The following is a 25695-nucleotide window of genomic DNA, read 5'->3' as shown; positions in this document are numbered from 1 at the left end:
ATGCTGCTCCTCTGTTGCAAGTCTCCCTTCTAAAAACGAATTTGCGTTCAGTTTAACACCACAGCAATTGGTACTTGTTTGCAGAGTGTGGGGTGTCCTGCCTTGGCTTTTTCACAGTCTTCTAGACTGTGAGCCCACTGTTGGGTAGGGACCGTCTCTATGTGTTGCCAACTTGTGCTTCCCAAGCGCTTAGTACAGTGCTCTGCACACAGTAAGCACTCAATAAATACGATTGATTGATTGATTCCTCCCCCTCCCCATCCCCCCGCCTCACCTCCTTCCCCTCCCCACAGCACCTGTATATATGTATATATGTTTGTATGTATTTATGACTCTATTTTATTTGTACATATTTATTCTATTTATGTTATTTTGTTAATATGTTTTGTTCTCTGTCTCCCCCTTCTAGACTGTGAGCCCGTTGTTGGGTAGGGACCGTCTCTCTATGTCGCCGACTTGTACTTCCCAAGCGCTTAGTCCAGTGCTCTGCACACAGTAAGTGCTCAATAAATACGAATGAATGAATGAATGAATGGATGAGGAGCCGGCGACAAAGGAACCGACGTCTCCTCAGTCTGCACACAGTAAGCGCTCAGTAAATACGATTGAATGAATGAATGGATGAGGAGCCGGCGACAAAGGAACCGACGTCTCCTCAGTCTGCACACAGTAAGCGCTCAAGAAATACGATTGAATGAATGAATGAATGAATGGATGAGGAGCCGGCGACAAAGGAACCGACGTCTCCTCAGTCTGCGCACAGTAAGCGCTCAATAAATACGATTGAATGAATGGATGGATGGATGAGGAGCCGGCGACAAAGGAACCGACGTCTCCTCAGTCTGCGCACAGTAAGCGCTCAAGAAATACGATTGAATGAATGAATGAATGGATGGATGAGGAGCCGGCGACAAAGGAACCGACGTCTCCTCAGTCTGCGCACAGTAAGCCTCAAGAAATACGATTGAATGAATGAATGAATGAATGAGGAGCCGGCGACGAAGGAACCGACGTCTCCTCAGTCTGCACGCAGTAAGCGGTCAAGAAATACGATTGAATGAATGAATGAATGAATGAATGAATGGATGAGGAGCCGGAGACAAAGGAACCGACGTCTCCTCAGTCTGCGCACAGTAAGCGCTCAATAAATACAATTGAATGAATGGATGGATGGATGAGGAGCCGGCGACAAAGGAACCAACGTCTCCTCAGTCTGCACACAGTAAGCGCTCAATAAATACGATTGAATGAATGAATGAATGAATGGATGAGGAGCCGGCGACAAAGGAACCGACGTCTCCTCAGTCTGTGCACAGTAAGCGCTCAATAAATACGATTGAATGAATGAATGAATGAATGGATGAGGAGCCGGCGACAAAGGAACCGACGTTTCAGTCTGCACATAGTAAGCGCTCAATAAATACGTTTGAATGAATGAATGGATGAGGACCCGGCGACAAAGGAACCGACGTCTCTTCAGTCTGCGCACAGTAAGCGCTCAATAAATACGATTGAATGAATGAATGAATGGATGGATGAGGAGCCGGCGACAAAGGAACCGTCTCCTCAGTCTGCGCACAGTAAGCGCTCAAGAAATACGATTGAATGAATGAATGAATGGATGAGGAGCTGGCGACGAAGGAACCGACGTCTCCTCAGTCTGCGCACAGTAAGCTCTCAAGAAATACGATTGAATGAATGAATGAGGAGCTGGCGACAAAGGAACCGACGTTTCCTCAGCCTGCGCACAGTAAGCGCTCAATACGATTGAATGAATGAATGAATGAGGAGCCGGCGACAAACGAACCGACGTCTCCTCAATCTGCACACAGTAAGCGCTCAAGAAATACGATTGAATGAATGAATGAATGAATGAATGGATGAGGAGACGGCGACAAAGGAACCGACGTCTCCTCAGTCTACGCACAGTAAGCGCTCAAGAAATACGATTGAATGAATGAATGAATGGATGGATGAGAAGCCGGCGACAAAGGAACCGACGTCTCCTCAGTCTGCGCACAGTAAGCCTCAAGAAATACGATTGAATGAATGAATGAATGAATGAATGAGGAGCCGGCGACGAAGGAACCGACGTCTCCTCAGTCTGCACGCAGTAAGCGGTCAAGAAATACGATTGAATGAATGAATGAATGAATGAATGGATGAGGAGCCGGAGACAAAGGAACCGACATCTCCTCAGTCTGCGCACAGTAAGCGCTCAATAAATACGATTGAATGAATGAATGGATGGATGAGGAGCCGGCGACAAAGGAACCGACGTCTCCTCAGTCTGCGCACAGTAAGCGCTCAAGAAATACGATTGAATGAATGAATGAGGAGTCGGCGACAAAGGAACCGACGTCTCCTCAGCCTGCGCACAGTAAGCGCTCAAGAAATACGATTGAATGAGTGAATGAATGAATGAATGGATGAGGAGCCGGCAACGAAGGAACCGACGTCTCCTCAGTCTGCGCACAGTAAGCGCTCAAGAAATACGATTGAATGAATGAATGAATGAATGAGCAGCCGGCGACAAAGGAACCGACGTCTCCTCAGTCCCCCCCCGCCGCGCGCGCGCGCTCCCCCCTCTCCCGGAGCGCGCGCGCGCTACCCCGTCTCCCGGCGCGCGCGCTCCTTCCTCTCCCGGCGCGCGCGCGCTCCCCCCTCTCCCGGCCCGCGCGCGCTCCCTCCTCTCCCGGCCCGCGCGCGCTCCCCCCTCTCCCGGCGCGCACGCGCGCTCCCTCCTCCCCAGGGGCGCGCCCGACAGCGGGGCGCGGGCGCGCGCCTGCGAGGGGCCGGGCGTGTCGGGGCGCGCGCCGTGGGCCCGCCGGGGGCACGTGGGTCTGCCAGAGGAGGGCGCGTGTCCGCGGGCCGCGCTGACCGTCTCGCTTTCTCCCTTAGCGCCCGGGCCCCGCCGGACCTGAGGTGACCGCGCGCCCCCCGAAGCCTCGAACCCCGCCCCCCCCGGGGCCCGGGCAGCGATGACAGGTAGGGCCCGGGGCCGGCGGAGGGGCTTTGCACCGGGGGAGGGCACGCCGGTCTCCTCTCCCCACATCGGGCCCCGGGATTCCCGCAGCCTGTCTCCCCCTTCTAGAGTGTGAGCCCACCGTTGGGTAGGGACCGTCTCTCTATGTTGCCACCTTGGACTTCCCAAGCGCTTAGTCCAGTGCTCTGCACACAGTAAGCGCTCAATCAATCAATCAATCAGTCGTATTTATTGAGCAATTACTGTGTGCAGAGCAATGGACTAAGCACTTGGGAAGTACAAGATGGCAACATATAGAGACAGTCCCTACCCAACAGTGGGCTCACAGTCTAAAAGGGGGAGACAGAGAACAAAACCAAACATACTAACAAAATAAAATGAATACATATGTACAAGTAAAATAAATAAATAAATAGAGTAATAAATATGTACAAACATATATACAGGTGCTGTGGGGAAGGGAAGGAGGTAAGATGGGGGGGATGGAGAGGGGGAGCGCTTGGGAAGTACAATGCGATTGATTGCAGCCGGGAAGCGGCGGAGAAGGGCGGGGAGAGGAGGAAGGGAAATCCGGAGATTTCCCTTTGTCCAGAGATTTCCCTTAAGCTTTGACCGTGCCTCGTTCTCGCCTGTCCCGCCATCGACCCCCGGCCCACGTCTTCCTCCGGGCCTGGAATGCCCTCCCTCTGCCCATCCACCAAGCTAGCTCTCTTCCTCCCTTCAAGGCCCTACTGAGAGCTCACCTCCTCCAGGAGGCCTTCCCAGACTGAGCCCCTTCCTTCCTCTCCCCCTCGTCCCCCTCCCCATCATCTTACCTCCTTCCCTTCCCCACGGTACCTGTATATATGTATATATGTTTGTACATATTTATTACTCTAGTTATTTATTTATTTATTTTACTTGTACATATCTATTCTATTTATTTTATTTTGTTAGTATGCTTGGTTTTGTTCTCTGTCTCCCCCTTTTAGACTGTGAGCCCACTGTTGGGTAGGGACTGTCTCTATATGTTGCCAACTTGGACTTCCCAAGTGCTTAATACAGTGCTCTGCACACAGTAAGTGCTCAATAAATACGACTGATTGATTGATTGATTGATTTGACAAGCCGAGCCGAGCCGTTAACCGGGGGGAGATGAAGAACCTAGAATTCCTCCACCCTCCCAATTTTTTTGATGATATTTGTTAAGCGCTTATCAGGTGCCAGGCCCTGGCCTACGTGCTGAAGTAGTTACAAAGTAATCAGGTTGGACAAAGTCCCTGTCCAACAATCTAAATCCCCATTTTACAGATGAGGTAATTGAGGCACAGAGAAGTGAAGTGACTTGTCCAAGGTCACATATCAGACAAGTGGTGGAGCCGGGGCTGGAACCCAGGTCTTTTTGACTCCCAGGCTGTCCACGCTGTGCTATCCACTAGGCCCGTCTTGGAGAGATGGGAAGAGGAGGCATGGGGAGAGGAGGGGCAGGCTTTTCGGCTCACCTTGATTTGTTAGCTGCTCCGTTTTCTCCTTCCTCCCACCCCCGTAGTCCCCGCCCTCGTCCCCTGAACCTGTTTGGATGTAGAGAAGGCATTGTCGTAGGGTGTGGCAAGATGCGCCAGACTGAGTGCCCCTGGTGGAGTTGGGTTTTCGGTTTTTTTCTAAAGGGAAATAAGATGTGGGGGCGATAAACTGAATATATGCAGCGTGCAAGTCTGTGTGCTGTGTGTGCAGTGCGTGAGTGCAGTGCAGGAGTGTGATGTGGGCATGCAATTTATGTGTCAGTGTATTCATTACAATAATTATGGTGTTTTTAATTGCTGTGTGTCAGGCAATGTTCTAAGCACTGGGGTAGATACAAGTTAATCAGGTCAGACCCAGTGAGCTCATATCTGTGATATGTGTAGTGTGTGTGATTGCAGTGTGAGTGCTGTGCATTGTGTGAGTTGTGCTGTGCAGTGAGAGTGCATACTTACTGTGAAATATAGTGCATATTAAGGACAGTTTGTGTACACAGGACGAATGTACAGTGAGTATCCCGTGCAGTTCACGTGCAACGTTTCTGAATACAGTGGAGCTGGGTATGTTCAGCGAGGGCACTAATCCCTCCTCCACCATTTGCCTGCCGAGTGACCTTGGGCAAGTCACAGAACTGCTCTATGCTTGCTTCCTCACCTGTAAAATGGGGATTAACTGCTTTCCTTCCTACTTAGACTGCGAGCCCAATGAGGTACAGGGCCTGGGCCCTACCTGATTATCTTGCATCCACCCCAGCGATTAGTATAGCGCTTGGCACATAGATGTTTTTAACAAATGCCATGATGATGAGAGGAGGAGGAGAAAGAGGAAACCACACAGACGCTCCCGGGAGGCCGGAGAGGGTGTGCAGTGAAAGAGGTCGGAGAACGGAGTTTCCTCCGGATGACTAACTCCCCGGGCGAGGTGGGGGCGGAGTCCACGAGGAGCGCGGTGTGTCCAGCCAGAAGGGGCAGGAGACCCCTGGACAGGCCCCTGGGGACCCCAACGCAAACACACACACACACACACACACACACACATCTGGGGGTTTGGACTGTGGAGGCCTGCTCAGCCCGAAAATCCCGGTTCTGCCAATTGTCAGCTGTGTGACTTTGGGCAAGTCACTTAACTTCCCTGGGCCTCAGTGACCTCATCTGTAAAATGGGGATGAAGACTGTGAACCCCCCGTGGGACAACCTAATCACCTTGTAACCTCCCCAGCGCTTAGAACAGTGTTTTGCACATAGTAAGCGCTTAATAAATACGATTGAATGAATGAATGAATGAATCCCCCCAGCCCTACCTCCTTCCCCTCCCCACAGCACCTGTATATATGCTTGTCCAGATTTATTACTCTATTTATTTTACTTGTACGTATTTACTATTCTATTTATTTTGTTAATGATGTGCCTTTCGCTTTAATTTTATCTGTCCTGACGACTTGACACCTGTCCGTTTGTTTTGTTGTCTGTCTCCCCCTTCTAGTGTGTGAGCCCACTGTTGGGTAGGGACCGTCTCTATAAGTTGCCCTCCCCTCCTCAAAAATCTCCAGTGGCTACCAATCAATCTGCGCATCAGGCAGAAACTCCTCACCCTGGGCTTCAAGGCTGTCCATCCCCTCGCCCCCTCCTACCTCACCTCCCTTCTCTCCTTCTCCAGCCCAGCCCGCGCCCTCCGCTCCTCTGCTGCTAATCTCCTCACCGTAACTCGTTCTCCCACCATCAACCCCCGGCCCACGTCATCCCCCGGGCCTGGAATGCCCTCCCTCTGCCCATCCGCCAAGCTAGCTCTCTTCCTCCCTTCAAGGCCCTACTGAGAGCTCACCTCCTCCAGGAGGCCTTCCCAGACTGAGCCCCTTCCTTCTTCTCCTCCTCGTCCCCCTCTCCGTCCCCCCATCTTACCTCCTTCCCTTCCCCACAGCACCTGTATGTATGTATATATGTTTGTACGTATTTATCACTCTATTTATTTTACTTGTGCATATCTATTCTATTTATTTTATTTTGTTAGTATGTTTGGTTTTGTTCTCTGTCTCCCCCTTTTAGACTGTGAGCCCACTGTTGGGTAGGGACTGCCTCTAAGTGTTGCCAACTTGTACTTCCCAAGCGCTTAGTACAGTGCTCTTCACACAGTAAGCGTTCAATAAATACGATTGATGATGATGAGGATGTTGCCAACTTGTACTTCCCAAGCGCTTAGTACAGTGCTCTGCACACAGTAAGCGCTCAATAAATGCGATTGAATGAATGAATGAATGAATAAATGCCATTCTTCTTATTATTATTATGGGTTCACCCCGGGCCCGGGCCGGGATGTTGGAGGAGGGGCCTGGATTTGGGGGCGGGATCCTGTCTGGTGGGGCGGGGTGGGGGCCCAGTCAGGCCGGTGGCTCGGGAGCCGGGCAGAGTGGTTGCCCAGGCGCGGGATCCGGACGGGTGCCAAGCTGGCAAGCGGGCTGCTGTGGCGGTGCGTGACGGACTGCGGGGCGGCAGCGGCGGAGCAGCGCCTGTGCGATGGTACTGGCGTGGGCAGGGAGGGAGGGCCCTCCTGGCAGGTGCCAGGCTTCATCCCGTCCCCGGAGCTGACCCCTTTCCCGAGTTGACCCCTATTCTGGCCTGACCTTTTTAATAATAGTAGCAATTGTGGTATTTGTTCATGACGATGGCACTTATTAAGCGCTTACTATGTGCAAAGCACTGTTCTAAGCGCTGGGGAGTTTACAAGGTGATCAGGTTGTCCCATGGGGGGCTCACAGTCTTAATCCCCATCTTACAGATGAGGGAAGTGAAGTGACTTGCCCAAAGTCACACAGCTGACAATTGGCAGAGCCGGGATTTGAACCCATGAACTCTGACTCCAAAGGCCGGGCTCTTTCCAGTGAGCCACGCTGCTTGTTAAGCGCTTACTATGTGCCAAGCACTGCACCAAGCGTTGGGGTGCAAATCGGGTTGGACACAGTCCCTGTCCCTCACGGGGCTCGCAGTCTCAATCCCCGTTTTACAGATGAGGGAACTGAGGCACAGAGAAGTGAGGTGACTTGCCCAAGGTCACTCAGCAGACAAGTGTGCCGTCTGAACCCAGGCCTTTCTGACTCCGTGCTTTATCCGCTACTGCATGTTCCCGAGCTGACCCTTATCGGGGCGTCAGGACGGGACTGGCGGTCTACTCACGCTACTGCCCTCTGCCCAGCGCTTAGTACAGCACTCTCCACCCAGGCGCTCCACCAATACTACGGTAGGGCTGATTAATTGGGGACAGGCCTCGTAGAGAGGGCAGCGCCAGCGAGCCGGCCTTGGTTGCCGTCCCAAGAGCGCGCCCGACAGTTGAGTCTGTGGGTGGTGGCGTCAGGATCCTGCGGGGGTCGCAGCCCCGCAGCTGGGAATAATAATAATAACAATAATAATAATAGTAATGACGGCATTTGTTAAGCGCTTACCATGTCCCAAGCCACTGTTGTCCTACTTGGGGCTCACGGTCTTAATCCCCACTTTACAGATGAGGTAACAGAGGCACAGTGAAGTGACTTGCCCAAAGTCACACAGCTGACAAGTGGCGGAGCCGGGATTAGAACCCATCAATCAATCAATCGTATTTATTGAGCGCTCACCGTGTGCAGAGCACTGTACTAAGCGCTTGGGAAGTACAAATTGGCGACGTATAGAGACAGTCCCTACCCAACAGTGGGCTCACAGTCTAGAAGGGGGAGACAGAGAACAAAACATATTAACAAAATAAAATAGAGTAGATATGTACAAGTAAAATAAATAAATAAATAGAGTAATTCATTCATTCATTCATTCAATCGTATTTATTGAGCGCTTACTGTGTGCAGAGCACTGTACTAAGCGCTTGGGAAGTACAAGTTGGCGACATATAGAGACAGTCCCTACCCAACAGTGGACTCACAGTCTAGAAGGGGGAGACAGAGAACAAAACCAAGCATATTAACAAAATAAAATAAATAGAATAGATATGTACAAGTAAGATAAATAAATAAATAGAGTAATTCATTCATTCATTCAATCATATTTATTGAGCGCTTACTGTGTGCAGAGCACTGTACTAAGCGCTTGGGAAGTCCAATTTGGCAACATATAGAGACGGTCCCTTCCCAACAGCAATAAATATGTACAAACATATATACAGGTGCTGTGGGGAAGGGAAGGAGGTAAGACGGGGGGGATGGAGAGGGGGGCGAGGGGGAGAGGAAGGAGGGGGATCAGTCTGGGAAGGCCTCCTGGAGGAGGGGAGCTCTCAGCAGGGCCTTGAAGGGAGGAAGAGAGCAACCCACGACCTCTGACTCCCAAGGCCGTGCTCTTTCCACTGAAACACGCTGCTTCTCTAAGAAAGCAAGCAAGTTTCCCCCAGCCCGCCCCCGCCCCCTTACCCGCACGGATCTTTTCTCGGTCCTGAGCATCGCCCCGGGGAGAGTCAGGCCCCCAAGCCGGGCCCCCGGCCCCTCCCCATCCACCCCCGCCATGCGGAAGCGGGTCGGGGCAAGGCCAAGGGCAGCGGGGGGGACCTTCGCCTGCGAGGCGCCCGCGGGGGAGGCGGGGAGGTCGAAGCCTCCGGCCGGGAGTCAGAACTCCTGGCTTCCCGGTCAGACCTTTCGCAAGAGAAGCAGCGTGGCTCAGTGGGAAGAGCACGGGCTTTGGAGTCAGAGGTCGTGGGTTCGAATCCCGACTCCGCCACAAGTCTGCTGTGTGACCTCGGGCAAGTCACTTAACTTCTCTGAGCCTCAGTTACCTCATCTGTAAAAATGGGGATTAAGACTGTGAGCCCTACGTGGGACAACTTGATCACATTGTATCCCCCCAGCGCTTAGAACAGTGCTTTGCATATGGTAAGCGCTTATCAAATGCCATCATTATTATTATTTCGCTGCCCCCGCCCCGCCGCGATCGTTTCGCTTCCCGCTGTCGGGGTGAGGGGGAAGGGAGGAGGGTCTTTGGGGCCGGGGGCCAGTTTCTGCTCCCCCTTACTTCCTCCTCCTCCTGATCTTCCCCCTCCCTCCTCTCTCCTTTCATTCAGCTGGTCCAGCTTGCGTCGGTGCCCAGAGCTGGAGCTGCTGCTAGAGGGCCAGGGCTGGGGCTGGGCTCAGCCTGGCACAGAGCAGTCCTGGGGGGGCTCAGGCTGGCACGGAGCTGGCTGGGGGAGACTCAGCCTGGCACGAAGCTGTCCGGGGAGTGTCAGCCTGGCACGGGGCCCTCCGGGGGCGGGGGGGCTCTGCCTGACATGGAGCTGTCCAGGGGAGCTCAGGCTGGCACGGAACTGTCTGGGAAAGACTCGGCCTGGCACAGGGCTGTCCGGGGGGGCGGTCAGCCTGGCACAGGGCTGTCTGGGGAGACTCAAGCTGGCACGGAGCTGTCCGGGGGGCACTTAGGTTGGCACGGAATTGTTCCGGGGGTGCCTCAGGCTGGCACTGAGCTGTCGGGAGGGTGAGGGGCACTCTGGCTGGATGCCGAGCCAAGATGTTCTCAAACCACTAATCCATCGTATTTACTGCGCGCCTACAAATAAGCGGTTGGGGAGTGAAACAGCGTTATTAGTTAAGAGTCCTGCCCTTTCAGTCTAGCGCACCTGCTCCCGGCCTGCAGCCCCCTCCCCCCAGCCTACTGCTTTGAGCTCAAGAAATAGCTTTGGGGGCTGTGAGGGCGCCCGGGGCGTTGGGGGGGGTGGTGTGTGTCCTGATGGCTGAGTTTTTAAAGGGGCTGAAGGCGGGAGGGATGGGAAGTGGGTTCGGGGTGGTCCTAATTGGGTCTGGTTCCATGAGAAGCCCCCTCCCCTTCTCCCCCCACCGCCAGAGAAATGTGTGTCTGGAGTCAGTAGTCCTGCCTGCTTGAACCCTGAGACTCAGCAGTCTTGACAGGCCTCACTTTACCCTTTCACTGGCTCTTGGTTTCTCTCTTGCTCTCCCTCAGGATCTCAGCATCGCTCTCCTTTGGGTCTCTCCGGGTCTCGTCAACTAGTCAATCAGTAGCATTGAGCACTTACTGTGTGTAGAGCACCGAACTAAGCCCGTGGGAAAATACAATGCAGTAGAAGATTTTTGTTTGTTTTTTAATATGGCATTTGCTCAGTGCTATGTGCCAGGCATTGTACTAAGCTCTGGGGTAGGTACAAGTTAATAGGGTTGGACGCAGTCCCTGTCCCACATAGGGCTCACAGTCTTAATCCCCATTTTACAGATGAGGTCACTGAAGCACAGAGAAGTTAAATGAATTGCCCCAAACCCCAGAGCAGGAAAGTGGCAGAGCTGGGTTTAGAACTCAGCTCCTCCGACTCCAAGGCCCAGGCACTTCCCACTGGGCCACGCTGCTTCTCAATGTTTCTCTCCATCTCTGGCTCCATCTGTGTGAGTCCATCTGTCTGTCTGTCTGTCCCTGCCCCTTTTCCCACGGGAGTAGCTCCGACCTCCTCCCTGGTGGCCCACCGGAGCCCCGGGACTGATCCCCCACTGGGCTCAGGAGATTCGGGCAGGGTCCGGCCAAGGAGACTCCCAGTTTTACAACTGGCTCTTCAGGGCCGGGAGGGAGCCGGACTGTCCTGGCTAAACAGGCTGAAGTGCGGGGAGGCCGGAAAGACTGGGATTGCAGAGGAATCCTGAGTGTGCCCGGGATTGCAGAGAAATCCTGAGTGTGTGTTGGGTGGGGGCGGGGGGGGAGAGGAAAACTCAAGATCTTGATCGTTTTCCACCAGTAGCCCCCCACCATTACGGCGCAATCCGTAATTTATTTTCATGTCAGTCTCTCCCTCTAGACTGTAAACTCCTTGACGAGTCTGCTACCTCGGTTGTAGCTATACTTTCCCAAGGGCTTAGCGCGGTGCTCTGCAGTCAGCGCTCAATAAATACCAGTGATTGCTTGAATGCAACCCTCAGCCAGCTGCTGGCGGGGGAATTCTGGGTCTACGTGTCATTCATTCATTCAGTCGTATTTATTGAGCTCTTACTGTGTGCAGAGAGCACTGTACTAAGCGCTTGGGAAAATACAGTAACACACAGGGACATTCCCTGCCCACAAGGAGCCTACAGTCTAGAGGATGAGTTTACAGTCTGGGCAGGGGCCGGGAGAGCTGTTGGAGCCCCAATACCCGGTTCCCCGGCCGCCCCCAACCCGGCTTGGGGTGCCTTGGGCCGGGAGAGGCAAATAACTTGCGTGGGAGCCGCCCACGGCGGAGAAACCGGGTCCAGCAATCGGGAAGGCCCCCGGGCAGTGGCGGGGGCCAGGCTAGATAGAACAGTGGGGCTGGAGACTGAGCCGGCATAGGGGGCTGAGATGTGCCAAAGAGGTGAATTAGCAGCGGGCAATATGAGCAACCTCCCCTGCCCCTGGAGGCGGGGCCATATTAGCAACCCCCCAACCTTGCGGAAAGTTTTGCCAATAAAATAATAATAATAATAATAATGGCATTTATTAAGCGCTTACTATGTGCAAAGCACTGTTCTAAGCGCTGGGAAGGTTACAACGTGATCAGGTTGTCCCACAGGGGGCTCACAGTCTTAATCCCCATTCTACAGATGAGGTAACTGAGGCCCAGAGAAGTGAAGTGAGTTGCCCAAAGTCACACAGCTGACAATTGGCGGAGCCGGGATTTGAACCCATGACCTCTGACTCCAAAGCCCGGGCTCTTTCCACTGAATACCATGCACTGCCCCAAAAACAAGCAGTTGGATTTTGGAGCAAATGAAGCCAAAGTGGTCTCTGCCAGATGACTCGACTTAGAGTAGCAGTCTCTTTTTCTCTGGAGAAGACACTAATGCTAGGAAAAGTCCAGGGAAAACGTGGAAGAGGCAGTCCAGCAGCTAGGTAGGTAGAGACCATAACAACGATCACGGAAGAACCTTTAGAAAGATTATGGATTATGGCAGAAGACTGTGAGCCTTCTAGACTTTCTAGACTGTGAGCCCGTTGTTGCCGACTTGTACTTCCCAAGCGTTTAGTACAGTGCTCTGCACACAGTAAGCGCTCAATAAATACGATTGAATGAATGACAGAAGACAGGACGTTCTGGAGAAAATAGATCCGTAGAGTCGCTATGAATCGGAAAAAAACTGGACGGATTGATAATAATAACCCTGCGGAGGCCCATTTTAGCTTATTTGCGTGCCCATCGGCGGGCGGAATTGGATGGGGGCTGATGGGACGCGGCTTCTCTCCCAGCCCCCGGCTCCTCTGCGCATCCTGTATATATGTATATATGTTTGTACATATTTATTACTCTATTTATTTAGTTTACTTGTACATATCTGTTCTATTTATTTTATTTTGTTAGTATGTTTGGTTTTGATCTCTGTCTCCCCCTTTTAGACTGTGAGCCTACTGTTGGGTAGGGACTGTCTCTATATGTTGCCAATTTGTACTTCCCAAGCGCTTAGTACAGTGCTCTGCACATAGTAAGCGCTCAATAAATACGATTGGTGATGATGATGATGCTGATGATCCCGCCCCCGGCTCCGCCCCGTATCCCGGCCCTGGCTCCGCCCCGCATCCCGGCTCCGACTCCGCCCCGCATCCCGGCTCCGACTCCTCTCCGCATCCCGTTCCGGCTCCGGCCCGCATCCCGGCCCTGCTCCAACCCCGCATCCCGGCCTTCCCCCGCCCCGCGCGGCCCGGTAGAAGCGGCGAAGCGGGCTGCGTTGCGGGGACCGGGGCAGGGACGAAATCAGGGCGTCTCAGCGTCCGGGCCGGAGGACGGAGCCCGGAGCCCAGGCCGCAGCCGGACATGTACGGTAAGAGCCAAAAGCCGGGCATCCCAGCTCCGATTTCTCGGTCCCCAAGGCTGGCAGCTGCCTACGAGGGAGTGGGCTGGGCCGTGCGGTGCGTGGGATTGCGGTGGCGTGTCTGCGGGACTGCATGTGCGGGACCCTGGCTAGGGATGCGAGACCATACGAGTGCGCCACCGCATATTCTGTCACTTCTTGGGACCGCCCGCATCCGTCTAACTGCCTGTTGGGTACTGAGTGTGCGTGGGTCTCTGTGACTGTGCGTGGGTCTGGGACTGCGTAGTTGTGACTGCTGGAGCGTGTGACTGTAATAATAATAATAATAATAATAATGTTGGCGTTCGTTAAGCGCTTACTCTGTGCAAAGCACTGTTCTAAGCGCTGAGGGGGATACAAAGTGATCAGGCTGTCCCCCGTGGGGCTCACAGTCTTAATCCCCATTTCACAGATGAGGTAACCGGGGCTCGGAGAAGTTAAGTGACTTGCCCAAGGTCACACATATGTATATGTGTTTGTACATATTACTCTATTTATTTATTTATTTTACTTGTACATATCTATTCTATTTATTTTATTTTGTTAGCATGTTTGGTTTTGTTTTCTGTCTCCCCCTTTTAGACTGTGAGCCCACTGTTGGGTAGGGACTGTCTCTATATGTTGCCAATTTGTACTTCCCAAGCGCTTAGTACAGTGCTCTGCACATAGTAAGCACTCAATAAATACGATTGATGATGATGATGATGATGATGTGGCAGAGCCGGGATTCGAACCCATGACCTCTGACTCCAAAGCCCGGGCTCTTTCCACTGAGCCACGCTGCTTCTCATAGACTGTATGACTGCATGTTTGAGACTGTGTGTGTGTGTGTGTGTGTATGTGATTGTATGACTATGCCTGCGCGTATGTTCATTCATTCGGTCACATTTATTGAGCGCTTACTGTGTGCAGAGCACTGTACTAAGCGCCTGTACTATGACAATAAACAGACTCATTCCCTGCCCACAACGAGCTTAGGTGAGTGTATGTGTCTGCATATCCTTGTGCCTTCATGTACCCGTCTGCGTGCATCTGTGTGTATAAAGTCTGCTTCTATGCTTCTGCGTGCATGCCTAATTGTGCCTGCGTACTTGTGACCGTGAGCTTGCCTGTATGCGTCTGAGAGCGAGCCTGCGCGTATGCACCTGCGTCTGTGCGTCGGTATGTGTGTCTGCCAGTGTGTGACTACAGGTGCCTCTGCGTGAGCGTATGTCGGTGACGGCACACCCTCTGCCAATCCACCAAGCTCGCTCTCTTCCTCCCTTCAAGGCCCTACTGAGATTTCACCTCCTCCAGGAGGCCTTCCCAGACTGAGCCCCTTCCTTCCTCTCCCCCTCGTCCCCCTCTCCATCCCCCCATCTTACCTCCTTCTCTTCCCCACAGCACCTGTATATATGTATCTATGTTCGTACATATTTATTACTCTATTTATTTTACTTGTACATATCTATTCTGTTTATTTTATTTTGTTAGTATGTTTGGTTTTGTTCTCTGTCTCCCCCTTTTAGACTGTGAGCCCACTGTTGGGTAGGGACTGTCTCTATATGTTGCCAATTTGTACTTCCCAAGCGCTTAGTACAGTGCTCTGCACATAGTAAGCGCTCAATAAATACGATTGATGATGACGATGTTGGGTAGGGACTGTCTCTATATGTTGCCAACTTGTACTTCCCAAGCGCTTAGTACAGTGCTCTGCACGCAGTAAGCGCTCAATAAATACGATTGATCGATTGATTGATTGATTGATTGACTGATTGACGGCATGCTACTGTAACCGGGCTTGCTTGTGACTTCGTGTGACGGTGCTTAACTGTCTGCGATGGGCAGGTGACCTCGTGCCAGCGCACATGTAGGGGCAGAGGCCGAGGAGGGGGGGTCAGCGCCGGAGAAGTGTCATGCCAGGGGGCTCGTTCTACAGCAGAAGTGGCGGGGGGGGGGGGGGGGGGGGCTCCGGCCTGCTGACCCTCAAACGGATGTCTCGCCCTCTGTCTCTGCTCCATCTCTCCCTCCCCTGAGGGCGGCCCCAATCTGGGGACCGGACTGCAGGGGTCCCTGGCCCAGAGGGTGGGGGAGCTGGGGCAGATCCCGGGGGAATGCAAGGCTCCCTCTAACCCCCTGTCCTCGCTGCTAATCCCCCCCCCCCCGATGTACAGCCGCGTCGGGAATCGACCTCCAGGCCTGCTGAGGACGGACCCCGGGCCGGGGGACACACGCTCTTTCTGGACACTGGACCCCCTCTCCCCTCCCGATCCACGCCCCGGCCCCCGCCGAACCCCAACACTCCTGGCCAAGGTTTCCTCCCCGCGCGGACAGTGCGGAGACTCGAACCCAGGGCCGAGGGGAGAAGGGCGGAAGGCGGTGCCAGCGTGGGTGGAGACGGGGGGGGGAATATCACGTCCCGCCCCCCGCCCCCCTCCCCACGGGGCGACGTACACGCGGCGGGGGGCAGGAGGGACCGGCAGATTTGGGGGTTTTAATGAGTCTGCGGGGCTGCGGCTCTGGTCCTCCGCGGCGCTCGGCTCCGCCACCCCCGCCCCCGCCCCTCCTTCTTTGCAGGTGCCTACCAGCGCCTCCTCGCCCTCCTTCTTTTCCCTCTCATTCATTTATACAATCGTATTTATTGAGCGCTTACTGTGTGCAGAGCAATGTACTAAGCGCTTGGGCAGTACAAGTCGGCAACATATAGAGACGGCCCCTACCCAACAACGGGCTCACTCTCCTTTTCCCCCTCCTTCCCAAACACCGTGGCTTAGTGGAAAGAGCCTGGGCTTGGGAGTCAGAGGTCAATCAATCAATCGTATTTATTGAGCGCTTACTGTGTGCAGAGCACTGTACTAAGCGCTTGGGAAGTACAAGTTGGCAACATGTAGAGACAGTGCCTACCCAACAGTGGGCTCACCCTACTCCGCCACTTGTCAGCTGTATGACATTGGGCAAGTCACAGCGTGGCTCAGTGGAAAGAGCACGGGCTTGGGAGGCAAAGGTCAAGGGTTCGAGTCCCGGCTCCGCCACTTGTCTACTATATGCCGAGCACTTTTCTAAGCACTGGGGTAGACACAGGCTAATCAGGTTGTCCCACGTGGGGCTCACAGTTTTAATCCCCATTTTACAGATGAGGTAACTGAGGCACAGAGAAGCGAAGTGGCTTGCCCAGGGTCACAGCAGACGAGTTGGGGAGCCAGGATAAGAACCCACGTCCTCTCCCAAGCCCGTGCTCTTTCTACTAAGCCACGCCAGCGACTCCCCCTCCCCTTTCTCTCGCCCCCCCCCCGTGTCTGTGACAACTACTTCGACAAGACCGAAATAGATATGAACGCCCCCAAATCTCCTTGCTGCCGTCGTTCCTTCTTCCCCCCCACCTATTCTCTGCCTCATCTTTCCCGACCGTCTCTTGAGGGGAGTTATGCCTGCTTTGTAAATCTACCCCTCCCACAGGCCCTTGGGCTCCGACCCCTGCCCTCCACCCCTCGTAAAAACACTTGTTCCCCACTCTTCTTTTCTTCTTGCCCGCCTTCATCAATCACTCCCTCTCTGATGGCTCCTTCCTTCAAACACATCCCTGTCTCTATCCTAAAAAGACCCTTCTCTTGACCCCACTGCGCCAACCAGCTCTCACTCCGTCGTCTCCTTCCCATTCCTGTCCAAACTCCTTGGACGAGGTTGCTTATGCCGTCTGCCTCTACTTACTCTCCTTCTCCAATTCCCTTCTTGACCCTCTACAGTTCGGTTCCTCCCTCCTCTTCACTCCACTGAAGTTGCTCTCCCCATTGGTGACTTCCTCCTCACTAAATCTAAAGGACCCACGGGACTTATGCACATATCTATAAATTATTCCTCATTGCGGGCAGGGAACGTGTCCACCAACTATGTTGTATTGCTCTCCCATTTGTTTAGTACAGTGCTCTGCACCCAGTCACACTCAATAAATACCATTGATGAGGACGATGGTGACCCGATTCCATCCAACCCTCCTTTGACACCGTGGACCAGCCCCCTTTCCCAGAAACATTATCTAACCTTGAATTTCCAACCCTGCCCTCTCCTACCTCTCTGGCCAAGCCTTCCTTTTTTTTTAAGGTATTTGTTAAGTGCTATGTACCAGGCACTGTACTAAGCGCTGGGGTAGATACAAGCTAATCAGGTTGGGATACAGTCCAAATCCCCATTTTACAGATGAGGGAATTGAGGCACGGAGAAGCGCAGTGACTTGCCCAAGGTCACACAGCAGACAAGTGGCAGAGCCGGAATTAGAACCCAGTCTCAGTCTCTCGTTGGCTCTGCGTCTACCTTCTTCACCCTAACTGTGGAGGTGCCTGTAAACTCAATCTGGGCCCCCTTCTATTCTCATTCTTTGGGGTAGCTCGACCACTCCCACAGTTTCAACTACTGTTTCTATGCCAAACTGCTTCGCTAGCCCTGACCTCTCTCCACTGCAGTCTTGCATCTCCTCCAACAGCAGGTCGTCTCTACGTGGATGCCCCCCACTGGCAGCTTAAGCTCAAGATGTTCAAAATGAAACTCCTCCTCTTCCCCATCCAATCCTCTCCTAAATTTTCCATTCCTGTTCACCACACCAGCAACCGTCCCCATCCATCTTTCAGGCCTGCAACCTTGGAATTGTCCCTGATTCCCCATAGGGTTTCAGCCCCCATCTATGGTGTGTCACCAAATCTTGTCGTTCCTTCCTTCACCCTGGCTCCAGAATCCACCCCTTCCTTTCCTCCCACACTGCCACCACGCTGGCCTCTTCATGTCCTGACCCAACTACTGCCGCAGCCTCCTCGCTGACCTCCCTGCTTCCAGGCCATTTATCTGAAAATCATTTTGTGCACATCTCTCTACCCCTCGGGAACCCCCCAAAAGTCGTCTGTTCTCATCGAGCAGTAGTTCCTGACCTTCAGCGCTAAGGCTGTCAATCAGCTCCCCCTTCGCCCCCTGCTACTTATCCTCATTCCTCTTCTCCCACTTCACCCCAGATCCTACGCTTCATTCCTCTCAAGCCAAGGTACTCAGTGTGCCTCATTCTCATCTCTCTTTCCGCCCATTTTGCTCACTCCTTCCCTTCTGCCTGGAACTCCCACTTCGTATCTGGCAGAGCACCGCTCTCCCAGTTTCCAAAGCCCGTCTAAAATCACATCTCCTCCAGAAGGTCTTCCTTGATTAATCTCTCATCTTTCCACCCTACCTCCTCCCACAACAGTGGCTTCACGATTTCTGCGTCACCTAACCACTTGGGTACTCCCCCTCTTTCCCTTCCCCCGGTTGCATTTGTGTGCCTATCTTTATCTTCTGTTGCTTCTCCCTACTTGTAATTTATTTTAGTGTCTGTCTCCCCAGCTAGAATGTTAACTCCTTGAGGGCAGGGATTGTATTTACTAACTCTCTTGTACTCTGCAAAGAGAAAACATTTCAATAAAGGCTATTGATCGGTAGATTGGGCTGGAGGTGTGGGAAGGTGGGGGATAGGGTTGGGATGTGGGGAAGTGAAAGGAGAAAGAGAGGGGTTGTGCCCTGAGGAAAGGGGAAGCTGGGGTGAGCCAGAACTGGAGAGCAGGAGCAGGGCCGGACCTGCACCTCTTCCCTCCTTAGCCTGGGCTTTCCCGAGGTGGGGGGAGGGGGCGGCTGGAAGCTGGACACTTGGAGCTATTTTGGGATGCAGCATCTATTCTCTTCACACTACCCTCCCCCCCCAGTTTATCTGGGCCCTGGAGATGGGTGCTGGGGCGCAGGAAGAAGATTGGGCAGCAGAGCTCCCTTGGGGTACGGGCCTCAGGAGCCTTCTATGCAAGTGAGATCACAGCTCGGGCCTTGCTGCCTGCCAGGGGCCTACACGACTACTGGGAGGGGAGGGCCTCTGACCACCCAATGCCCTGGCTGAGCCCAGCTGGAGGCAACATGGCCAGGGAGCTTCAGTCCTGGGCTGAGGTAACATGGGCCCAAGCTTGTGCACCTGTGAAGCGCGGTGTGCTCATACAGCCCCTGCCAGGGCCGGGTTACTTGTCTTTGTGTTGTGATTTGGCCCAGAGACTGAGGGCCCACTGGGACCTCCCACCCCCCACCCCTCACCAATCTGCCCAACCAGCACTGTGCTAAGCCCCCCAGGGTGGCAGTCGGTTTAGGGCGGGAGTCTGGGTGGATTTTCTGCCTGTCCATCATGGCCTTTGGGACAGGGTCTTGGGGAGGGCTCCTGGCTCGGAAACATCTGTCCTGTCTGTCTGTTCATCCTATACAATCGTTCAATCATATTTATTGAGTGCTAACTATGTACACAGCACTATACTAAGCACTTTGGAGAGTACAATATTCATTTAGTCATTTATTGAGCACTCACTGTGGGCAGAGCACTGTACTAAGTGCCTGGGAGAGTATAATATGAGAGTAAACAGATACATTCCCTGACCACAATGAGAAGTAGTATGGCTTAGTGGAAGGAGCACAGGCCTGAGAGTCAGAGGGTCAAGGGTTCTAATCCTGGCTCTGCCACTTGCCTGCTGTGTGACCTTGGGCAAGTCACCTCACATCTCTGTGCCTTAGTTACCTCATCTGTAAAATGGGGATTGAGACTGTGAGCCCTATATAGGATAGGGACTGTGTCCAACTTGATTTGCTTGAATTCACCCCAGCGCTTAGTACAGTGCCTAGCACCTAGTAAGCGCCTAACACATACCATTATTGTTATTAGCAGGTGGGGAGACAGACAAGCGTGGTTCAATGGAAAGAGCACAGGCTTGGGAGTCAGAGGTCATGGGTTCTAATCCCAGCTCTGCCACTTGTCTGCTGTGTGACTTTGGGCAAGTCACTTAACTTCTCTGGGCCTCAGTTACTTCATCTGTAAAATGGCGATTAAAAGTGTGAGCCCCACGTGGGACAACCTAACTACCTTGTACGCCCCCAGCACTTAGAACAGTGCTTGGCATATAGTAAGTGCTTAAAATGCAATTATTATTATTAGTAGTAATCATATAAATAAATAAATGACAGGTATGGACATAAGTGCTGCGGGGCTGGGAGCAAGTCAGGGTGATGCAGAAGGGAGTGGGAGAAGAGGGAAGGGGGGCTTAGTCAGGGAAGGCCTCTTGGAGAAGATGTGCCTTCAGTAAGGCTTTGGCAGGGCCGGGGGGGAATAATTGAAATAATATATAAATAGACCGACACATTCCCGGCCCATGATGAGCTTATAGGCCTATCCCCGAGGTGCCAGCTGGGTGCTTCAAGCTGGGCTCATTTCCATTCTTTCTGGTAGCCGGGCGCAGAGTGCTGGCCGCAGGGTTGGGGCCTCTTGGCGCTGTGCCAGACCGGGGAGGGGAGCAGACAAACCAACAGTCGTAGCCCTGCAGCTCCTTAACGTCACGCAGGACTATGCAGAGAGCCAGGCTGTGAGCGCTTAGATCCCTCCCAGCCCGGCCTCGATGGAGGCCCCCACCCCCACCCCAGCCTCCCCCCTCGGCTCAGCCTCAGATCGGCTGGGGGCCCCTAGGGAGCAGCCTACTTGTCTCTGGGCTGGTTTCCTTGGCCGTTAAGGCACGGAAGGGGTTTTGTGTCGGAGCCCACCGCGGAGCGTGTGTGAGAGGTGATGGAAAGAGCCAAACCTCTCGTCAGGACTGGGGACCCCTGGGCACAGAAGGGAGGGTGTTGGCACGGCCCCAGCCCCCCGCGATTTGGGAAAATGCTACATCGGCTAAGGGGCAGAGCGCTCTGTGTGTGTGTGTGTGTGTGTATGTGTATGTGTGTGTGTCGGGGGGGGGGAACCGGTCCACCCCTCCCCCGTCGCGCCCCATATCCTGCCCCCCCTCACTTCCCCCTTTCCCCACTGCCCTGCTGTCAGACCCTCAACCTAATGACCACTTTGCGGGTCTAATCGGATTTCTTTCTAATCAGTTTGGCAGCCTTCATACGTCGCCTGCCTGCGGTGTGAGCTACAAGCGGCCCGTGACTTGGATTCCTCCAGCCTCCCCGCGGGTGGGGTCGGAGGGCCCAGGGGGAGAGAGGGATGGGGATCCGGAGACAGGGGTCTGCATTTTCCCATGGCTCTTGGAGCCCTTCATGGTATAGTGCCTAGAGCACAGGCCTAGGGGTCAAAAGGTCATGGGTCCTAATCCTGGTTCCACCCCTTGTCTGCTGTGTGACCTTGGGCAATTCACTTCACTTCTCTGTGCCTCAGTTAACTCATCTGTAAAATGGGGATTGAAAATGTGAGCCCCACATGGAACAGGGGCTACTTGTACATATTTATTCTATTTATTTTATTTGGTTTACATGTTTTGTTTTGTTGTCTGTCTCCCCCTTCTAGACTGTGAGCCCGCTGTTGGGTAGGGACCATCTCTATATGTTGCAAATTTGTACTTCCCAAGCGCTTAGTACAGTGCTCTGTACACAGTAAGCGCTCAGTAAATACAATTGAATGAATGAATGAATTAATGAACAGGGACTGTGGCCAACCCGATTTGCTTGGATCCACCCCAGTGCTTAGTACAGTGCCTGGCACAAAGTAAGCACTTAACAAATACCACAGTTATTATTATTGTTATTCTTTCCTGATAGGGGAGCAGGGAAGACGGGGCGGGCCCTGGAACCCCAGTCTCCAGGGAGACAGACTGTGAGATAGCGGACAGAGGGACAGAGACAGACTCAGTGGGTCAAAGGGACAGAGATGGGGAGCGCAGCCATCATGCACCCAAAGTCAAGCGCAGAGTGGGGGACGTACCCGGGTTTCTGGGTTGGGGTGGACCCAGGCCAAGACAGTTTTGGGGTCCCCGGGCCCTGAGCATGGCTTACGGCAGAGGCTGAACTGTGGATGATTCAGAGGGCTCGGTTGGGTGTGGATTTGGGGAGGGATGTTGAGGGGGCTGATTCATTCATTCATTCATTCAATCGTATTTATTGAGCACTTACTGTGTGCAGAGCACTGTACTAAGCTCTTGGAAAGTACAGTACAGCAATAAAGAGAGACAATCCCCTCTCACAGTGGGCTCACAGTCTAAAGGGTGGAGACAATCATCAATACTAGTAAAACAGGCATCAATATAAATAGATAGAATTATAGATATATACATATATACATAAGTGATGTGGGGTGGGGAGATGGAGGAAGAGCAAGGGTAGCGAGTCATGGTGATGCGAAAGGGAGTGGGAGCTGAGGAAAAGCAGGGCTTAGTCTGGGAAGGCCTCTTGGAGGAGGTATGCCTTCAATCAATCAATCAATCGTATTTATTGAGCACTTACTGTGTGCAGAGCACTGTACTAAGTGCTTGGGAAGTACAAGTTGGCAACATACGGAGACGGTCCCTACCCAATAGTGGGCTAACAGTCTAGTAGGGCTTTGAAATGGAGAAGAGTGATTGTCTGGCAGATTTGAGGAGGGAGGGCTTTCCAGACCAGAAATAGGATGTGGGCCAGGGGTTGGTGGTGAGACCAAGGCACAGTGAGAAGGTTAGATGCAAGATGCCAACATGTGAGGGGATGAGGGTGAGACTTGGTCCCCAAGTCCCCCACTGCTCTGGAACCCCCAGGTTCCCCAAGACCCTCCCGGCCCCACTGGCCCCTGCTGGGTCCCTTCCTCTACAGTGGTGGAAGGGGCAGACTGAGCCTGCAGGGAGCCCCCCCACCCCAGCCCGGAGATCCGGCTCGAGTTAATTACTCTCGCATTCATTAACTCAAGTTGAAACGCTGCTGCAGCAGTGATAATTACCTTTCCGTTCTCCCGTTCTCCCGGGGGTCTCCAGTCCTCCTCCTCTCCTCCGGGAGCCCAAGTCTCCTGGGGAGGGGCGAGGGCGTGGGGCCGGGCAGTAGCACACGTTGGCAAATCCCCCTCCCCTCCTCTGCCCACTTCTGCCCTCCCCGGACTCTCCAGAGCAAGGACCCGGGTGTCCCCCGCCCCGGCCTCCCCCTTGCTCTGTGACCTTCGACCTTCCGCATTATGTGCCTCGGGCGGTGAGCAGGGGGCGTTTCTCACCTGGCCTCCGGTGGGGGTGGGGGTGGGGGGTCCCCTTGTACCATTACAGGCGTGTGCGGCTGCTGCGGAGCCCTGCGCCCCCGCTACAAGAGACTGGTGGACAACATCTTCCCCGAGGACCCCGAGGTCAGTACCCCCTGGAGGGCTAGGAGCGGTGTGTTGGGTGGGTGGGGGGGGGGGGAGTCTAGAGCCACAAGAGGAGGGTTGCAGTGCGGAGATAGGGTCGAGTGTGGCAGTGACATAGGTCCGTGATGACCCCCCGCAGGACGGACTCGTGAAGAGCAACATGGAGAAGCTGACCTTCTACGCCCTCTCGGCCCCGGAGAAGCTGGACCGCATCGGGGCCTACTTGTCTGAGCGGCTGATCCGGGACGTGAGCCGCCACCGTTATGGGTGAGGGAGGGACCGGATGCGCTACCCTGCTGCCATGTACCGATTCCCCGGGGGCCGGTGGGAGCATTAATCCCAGAAACCCAGGTGCCTCAGGCTGCTCCAGTCCCCTCTCCCCACCACCAGGTATGTGTGTATCGCCATGGAGGCGCTGGACCAGCTGCTCATGGCCTGTCACTGCCAAAGCATCAACCTCTTCGTGGAGAGCTTCCTCAAGATGGTGGCCAAGCTGCTGGAGTCCGAGAAACCCAACCTGCAGATCCTCGGCACCAACTCGGTACGGTACGGTGGGGCTGGCTGGGAGAGGGCCCAGCCTAGGCCCAAATGACTCATCTGCCCTTCACTCAGTTAGGAAGCCTTGCTTTCCTTGTGTCCCACCACAGCCTCTAGGAATTGAGTTGGGCTCAGTTCTCTGTGCTCTTGTGGACACGGTTTACCAGCCCCTTTAGCTGGGAGATGGATTCACCTCCACCCCGCGACCCCTGACCTAAGCATGAAGGATCAGAGACTGAATCCCACTTCCATTCACTTGGATCTCAACCACTGGGTCAGGGGAAAGATATAGCGGGACCCCCTCCTCAGCCCCTCCCAACTTCCAGAATGATGCTGAGCCCCTGATGCCCAGGTTCTGAGAGCAAAGTCTGATGGGGAAGGAGAAAAAGGAGACAACAGAACTCGAACTCAGGCCCCCGCTCTCCAGGCAGGAATAGATCTGCCTCCCCTTTATTGGGGTTGGGGTTGGGGCAGGGGCTGTGGAGTTGAGGTCTCCTGCAGAGGGGGATGACAGATATTTACTGCAATTCCCGCAAGGCACTTCAGCACCTGCCCAAATTCTCGGTGACAACGATGTGCCAGTGCTGGTGGGAGAAACCACTTTGCCCGTTGAACAGATAGGGAAACTGAGGCTCAGTCGACTTGCCGAGTGCTAGGGGAAGGCAGGGCTGGTTCAGCAGGATGAAGAACCCAGAGTGTTTGGAGAGGGGATGGGGCAGCCGACTAATATCCTCCCTGATCTTGACAGTTTGTGAAGTTTGCCAACATCGAGGAGGACACCCCTTCCTACCACCGCAGCTATGACTTCTTTGTGTCCCGGTTCAGTGAGATGTGCCATTCCGGACATGATGACCTGGAGATCAAGACCAAGTGAGGAGGGGGCGGGAGGACTGGGCACAGAGCTGCAGTGTATGCTGTCAGGGGACCTCATCCCCTTCCCTCCCCACCCCACCGCCCTCACGCTTTCCTGCCTCCTCCATCCTCTAGTCATGTTCCCAGTCCTGGCCTAAGGCTTGCCCCCTGGGGAGACGCTGGCAGATAGTAAGGACAGTGGTTAAAGGAGCCAGCCAGGCCCGAGTGCCTCAGTTTCCCCAACCCCAGTCTCTTCACGCTCAGTGCATCTCTGCACGGGTGCCCTGAGATTCAGCGAAGCAGAGGTCTGGGCCATGGACTCACACCTTCTCACCGCTTGATAATAATTATGGTACTTAGTGCATACCATGGGCCGAGCGCTATCCTAAGCGCCGGTGTGGATACAAGAACATCGGGTCGGGCACCATCCCTGTCCCACAGAGGTCTCCCAGTCGAAGCAGGAGGGAGAACAGGGATTTCTCTGCCCGCAGGATTCGCATGTCCGGCATCAAGGGGCTTCAGGGCGTGGTCCGCAAAACCGTCAAGGACGAGTTGCAGGCCAACATCTGGGACCCGCAGCACATGGACAAGATCGTGCCGTCCTTGCTCTTCAACCTGCAGTACGTGGAGGAGATGGAGAGGTGAGAGGGCGGGGCGGGGCCGGGCCTGGGAGGGCTGACGTCACCGCCCCGGGGACCGGGGACCGGGACTGGGGACCGGCGGGAAGGGCTCGGGCGACCCTTGGAGGCCGACCCTAGCCCGGCCGTGCCCCATTCTTCCACTGGACGGAGTGAGGGAAGGGGAGATCTTAGGGGCGGCCCCCCCGCCTCCCTAGAAACCCTTCCTACGCGCACCCACTCCGACCCGAGCCCCCGGGACTTAATAATAATAATAATAATGGTATTTTGTTAAGCGCTTACTATGTGCCAGGCACTGTACTAAGCACTGGGGTGGGTACAAGCAAATTGGGTTGGACACAGACTT

At 54.1% G+C, this 25695-nt stretch overlaps 1 protein-coding gene across 3 annotated transcripts in view; it reads left to right on the top strand.

Annotated features, from left to right (window-relative positions):
• The first annotated feature begins 2876 nt into the window (after positions 1–2876).
• The window catches only part of EFR3B (EFR3 homolog B), a 30192-nt gene continuing 7373 nt past the window's right edge, over positions 2877–25695 (top strand). The window contains exons 1-6 of one of the 3 annotated variants that reach the window (XM_038771376.1): positions 2877–2988; positions 23246–23322; positions 23462–23589; positions 23713–23863; positions 24608–24729; positions 25203–25352. In XM_038771376.1, coding sequence (XP_038627304.1) covers positions 2982–2988; positions 23246–23322; positions 23462–23589; positions 23713–23863; positions 24608–24729; positions 25203–25352 — 635 coding nt within the window. In that variant the 5' untranslated portion in view covers positions 2877–2981. Of the gene's footprint in view, positions 2989–6934; positions 7000–13021; positions 13215–23245; positions 23323–23461; positions 23590–23712; positions 23864–24607; positions 24730–25202; positions 25353–25695 lie in introns of those variants that run through there. The other 2 variants (XM_038771377.1, XM_038771375.1) reach the window with 2 other exon arrangements.

This window comes from Tachyglossus aculeatus, chromosome X2, assembly GCF_015852505.1.
Source record: "Tachyglossus aculeatus isolate mTacAcu1 chromosome X2, mTacAcu1.pri, whole genome shotgun sequence".
Taxonomy (NCBI): Eukaryota; Metazoa; Chordata; class Mammalia; order Monotremata; family Tachyglossidae; genus Tachyglossus; species Tachyglossus aculeatus.
The sequence above is the reverse complement of the archived record's forward strand: the minus strand, read 5'-3'. Positions and strand labels throughout refer to the sequence as shown.